The 5104-nt window shown below is 48.1% G+C and overlaps 1 protein-coding gene across 1 annotated transcript; it reads right to left on the bottom strand.

The window, feature by feature from the left end:
* Positions 1 to 3031: 3031 nt before the first annotated feature.
* FOXG_20749 (uncharacterized protein) lies at positions 3032 to 4469 on the bottom strand. Its single transcript, XM_018401057.1, has 2 exons — positions 3115 to 4469; positions 3032 to 3053 (listed from the first exon to the last, which is right to left on the bottom strand). Exon 1 carries the CDS (start codon positions 3774 to 3776, stop codon positions 3447 to 3449), a length of 330 nt encoding a protein of 109 aa, XP_018251064.1. The 5' UTR covers positions 3777 to 4469; the 3' UTR covers positions 3032 to 3053; positions 3115 to 3446.
* Positions 4470 to 5104: the final 635 nt, after the last annotated feature.

A 5104-nucleotide genomic window follows, 5' to 3' on the forward strand; every position in this document is an offset into this window, starting at 1 on the left:
TGCATTGCACTGAAATGAAGTGAAGTGAACTGGATGGCACTGGAGCTGGTTTGTTTGCTCTAAGATAAAGCTATAACTCCCAAATATGGGTTATTCAATAGCTAGCAAGCTAGCAAGCAAAGATAAGTGGTGAACACGCAGGGACCGGGCGATAGCTCTGCGGATGTGCGGATGGGACAGCCGGAGCGGGGGTGGGGAGAGAGAGGGAGATCGCGTGCGAGGAGATGATATCGATAAAGACCTACGAAAGGCACGGGAGAGAGGAGAAGCGGTCTAGAGAATATTCGCTGAACTTGGGAGGTGAGCAAGCAGCTATCGAGGAGACGCTGTAAAGATAAGAAGAAGAGGAGAAAATCTGGAATGTTTGAGAATGGAAGAAGAGAAGTTCAAAATTAAGGCTGAGGCGGTAGCTGCCTGCTTAGTTGTTTGATGTAGACTGCAGGCAGCCAATGGAATCGATGTGCAAGGTGAGGTGAGTACGACAGTAAGACGGGGGCTGACCTGGAGTGCCATTGAGGTACCTACAGTCTGCACCTTGGCGGGCACGTAACGAAAGCATGGCATTCATGGTACGATGATTTAAAAGCTGCTTGATATTCGTATGTATAACACGTGAAATGACTATGAATATGTCATGTTTCAAAAATACACAATACTGCATTCATCTCAAGCCCAATAATACACATTGTATACATACATCTTGAAAAGACAATGGAACTCTGTAATCTTGTGTTACTTTCAACCAGAGCTTAACGCATCAAGAAAAAAGCGTCACCTGGGCAGTCAAACTGGAGCTACTCAGACTAGGCTCCCTAGGCGATTCAACAGAGCTCCAGATATTCCCATGTCTCCCGCCTACGCCCCTGTAAGACGGCGGCTGCCTCATGCACTGCCACGAGACAATAACACATTGGATGATGAAGCTGAAGAGAAAAGGCTTCAATTGGCTGTTGCTGCCTGCAAGAGATGACTTGCCATTGACAGTCGATGTTGAACAGGGGACCTTGATTGTGTGGCTCCTTGTTTTTCGGGGTCCATAGCTGTCAACATTCGCTGATCTTTAAATGCACGTCTCCTGTAATGTCTAATTTTGTTGGCTCTTTGAAACACAGGGCACTCTGCACGCACTCTCGCTCAAACATCAGCAGTCCAAACCCTCATAATACTCCTCGTGTTGATCTACATTAAACACTTCGCTTAAACTAATCCATTGATACTCCGTCCGTCTTCCAGGCATTATCGTGTTATCAACCTCGACAAGGCTGAATCCAAACACGACTCTTGCACCAATCAACCCTCTCAACGTGCCAGCAAAGACCCGCCGCTGCCGAGCTGCATCCCGTGGGGGGGGCCGATAGATGAGTCCACCGGAGGCCGAAAACCAGCCAAACACAGTGTCTAAACGCCGCTAAGAGTCCACTGTCCGCGCCAGGATTTAGCGATTCGGTGGAGATAGTTCGCCCTGCCGTAGTCAGCGGTGGGGCCTCAAAGGGAACTGGACGGGTGCTACTGAGCGTAAAGGAAGTTTGAGGTAGGACATGTTGAGTGATGAGGGGAGGAGAGAGATGATGAGAGAGTTATACGCCGAAGATTCGAGAAATCATGTACTTGTGTTGTGCGTGTGTTTGACTCAAAGCCCGAGGGCTTTCATTTGTCGTGGCATCAGCAACTCGACTAATAATTGGCATCTCGAACAGCTTGATGCCTTGGCTGACAAGAGTGAGGCGGTACGGTATACCAAATAGCCCAGATAGACTGAGCTAACCTGGACCATTGCTCTGCCACACATCAGCCTCTAACTGTCCAGCCAAGGGGAGGCAAGAAAACTTAGGACCTCAATCCTAAATGACAAAAAGCCTTAAGGTAGGTAAACTTAGGTGAGACTTCACTAGCCTTTGGACTAGTTATTTTTGACACCTAAACTTGGGTCTGAAGTTTTCTTGCTCCCTGAGGCCAGCTTAGGCTCACATGTGGCTCCAAGTTAGCCTTGACTCGAAACATCAAACGATCTTCAACTTCACTAGAAGATCTGTAAAAATCTATTAGCAATATGTTGTCGATTATACCCACAGAACCCACGGCATTAGCTAAATGCTGGCCTCAACTGCAGGGTCCAGATCACGGAGAGCCCGGATCTACAGTGTATTTCTGGGGCAGTCATTCATCATCCAACAATTGGGATATCATTGCTATCATTCATAGGCTTGAGATTTCGTCTTCATTGACAACAATGGGCAATTTGTTTCCAACACCAGCTATATGGCTCTATACGGAGTGATTTCTACATGATGAACGGTACAAGAAACCTTTTTATCTTCTTTCAAATAATTTTTTTAAAGGCGTATTCCAGTAATATTGTTGCCATGCGAGGTACAAGTTGCTGAACTTACCCTACAATTCAACACAACCTAGTCTTTGCAACGACCCCAAGGACTACTCCGTGGTCTACCTGAATATCATGGCTTGAAACATTCCCTTTGAGACGAACACCACCCTCACCGATATCGGAAGTATTCCTCGATTTCATCTAAACAAACTTGACATGAGTCCGGGGGCTTTCGTCCGGGTTGGATCGGGTTTGAGTGATTTCCAGCTAGCAATAGACAATTAAGCACCGGCTCTGGACTAAAGACTCCTATCCACGATTGATCGTCGCATGAACTCAAATTCTGTGGTGCCCTGAGATAGGGCTGACTCGGACGGTTCTCTCCAAGAGTCCCGCTTTTGCTCCTCCATACGAGATTCTCAACTTGGAATACGAGTAAGACAGACTGGATACAGACAAAGGACATCCCTTCGTGCTCCCAGCTGCAAGAGACGGCCAAGGTAACGGCTGATAGGACACGGAACAGCTCCGGAGCGTCTTTGGGCTCAACATATTTTCAGCCATATGACGAATTTGCTTCAAGTTCATGACAACTGCATGATGTTTAGTCCAGGGTATTCAAGAAGCCACCTGCAAGTTATTGATTCAGCCATGAACTATTGAGCGTGCTCATTGATTCCTAATATGACTTCTCATAAATGATATCTTGCAGACACATCAAGCCTCACTGTCGGTAGATCGTCGACGACGTCAGAAAAGACATCGCATTCTAATCAGGTTCCACTCACTTTTGGCTCATTGATCATGTGGCTGAACGAACAAGGGGAGGAGTGTGAACTCGATAAACTATTGCTATGTGTCGGGCCTCATCTCTACGCCAACTGTAGAGACTCACTCCCTTGAGATCGTCACTCGTGTAACACCAAACTCCAGAACTCAACGGCCATCACGCGACCCCAGATTGCCCCTTTGAGATTGCCATCAAGCCTCAATGGAACCTGATCGAGGCTGAAAGCCAGACCCAAACTGAATGAAGCAATCCCTTCGCCCCATTGGGATACCTGGCGTCCAAAGTGAACCACAAATGCAATGCCATTATCTCGTGCCTGCAGCTCCATCGTCATATCGAGCTATGCCACTGTCTGAGACCTACACACACACGACCTATCATTGCTTGGCCGGAGATCATACCAAACATCTGTCTTGACGTACGGCAGATCCGCGAAAATCCGGCCCAACGGAACCAAATGATCGCCGGGAGGGAAGAGACGACAACGCGAAGAAGCAACGCTGAAACAAGCCCTCGGGAGCGAGACAAGCAGAAAGCCCCTTTGCAAGAACAGGATTGAAGCCGATCCACCGAGCTGATAGACGAGTACGATTCAAGAGTGAGCGTTGTTCCACTTGTATCAATGGCTGGGAGGATCAGCTCAAGGGATAGCAACGGCATTATGCATCTGCATCACTGACCAGACTTGGCTTCGGGACCGATCTGGGACCCAGTCGAAGATTCACGCAGACAACGATCCTGGAGGAAGCTGGCACATGCCCGAGGTGGGGGCGTGAAGATGACCGTGAATTGCTTTTTCTGAGTCCAAGTCCATGGCCACGAGCACCTCTCGGCCTCCCTTGGCCGGGATTCCCGAGACTCAAGACTCAGCTGTTTTTTCTTTGACCCCCAGACTTATGGAGGTGCATGAATGATTATCGTGGCTTATCAAAAACAAGAAGGAGAAAAGAAACTCGGCGGAGTAAAGAGAGAAGAAGACGTGGAGCCCAGGGCGAGTGATCATCGTAAACTAGACCTTAGAAGTCGTTAACCGATGGATGTTTTAGAAGCTGCATATGCAGGCGGATGCAGCCCAGTGTCCGTTTATCTCACTGCAACGGCGTTCCACGTTCCTAAAGATTATGAACAGCGGGCGTTGAGGGGTGTTGAGATATCATGATCTTCAGAGGGAGAGGAGGGAACGCGCCGAGCCGAGTCGTCTTATGCTGACATGACGTTTGTCAATAGGCAGGTTATCATTGGTGATGAATGCGTACGGATACTGTACAGCAGACGAGTTAGAAGTTGATTAATTGGCAGTCGTTAATCGCAGAGTCTGATTCGTCGCTGATCTTTATCAACGTTGCAGATATCCGAACAGGGGGTTGAACGACGCAACGCGTATCGGCAGCATGCTTGTTGGTTGGTCGAGTTCTTACAGTGCCTACAGTACAATAGGCCTCGGCCGAAGAATCCCATATTTTTTGCAGGTCATGCGCTGCGGGTGATGCTGCAGTGTTTGCGGCATGTACAGTGCATATGTCATGTATTGAAGATCCCAAGCATTGATCTACAGCGCCATGTTGACATTCGGACTCATTGCCAAGAGGAACGGATTCACAGCTAGTCAGATCCTTAATTCTCAGCTCTTATTGCTTGGCATATGATCTAGACTAAAATTATAAGCAATGCTATGATAACACACGTGGAAGAAACTGAACTCAAAACGCAATTGCCTGCTTTGCATTGCCGCGGTTGTCGCCTGTCAAACACACACTCTCGGCGCGTGGGTGCAGGGATAGAGATCGTGGGACCTACTTGTTTGGGAGCCTTGACCACGATTTCCAGGGGTTGACCACGTCGTGGGCTCATCTTGACGTCCGCAATGTCCTTTGACAAATGACACTTGGGTCTTGTTCCAGGTAAGTGAAGTAAACGAGGACTTTTTGTGAATCCATATCAAGGGATCGCCTAGGTTGTATTTGCGGGTTATTGATGAGAAAAGAAAG

Source organism: Fusarium oxysporum, chromosome 9 (assembly GCF_000149955.1).
Source record: "Fusarium oxysporum f. sp. lycopersici 4287 chromosome 9, whole genome shotgun sequence".
Classification (NCBI taxonomy): domain Eukaryota; kingdom Fungi; phylum Ascomycota; class Sordariomycetes; order Hypocreales; family Nectriaceae; genus Fusarium; species Fusarium oxysporum.

Excerpts from the sequence above, each read along its gene's own strand:
- FOXG_20749 (XM_018401057.1), bottom strand. The coding sequence starts at position 3,776 with ATGCCGTTGCTATCCCTTGAGCTGATCCTCCCAGCCATTGATACAAGT.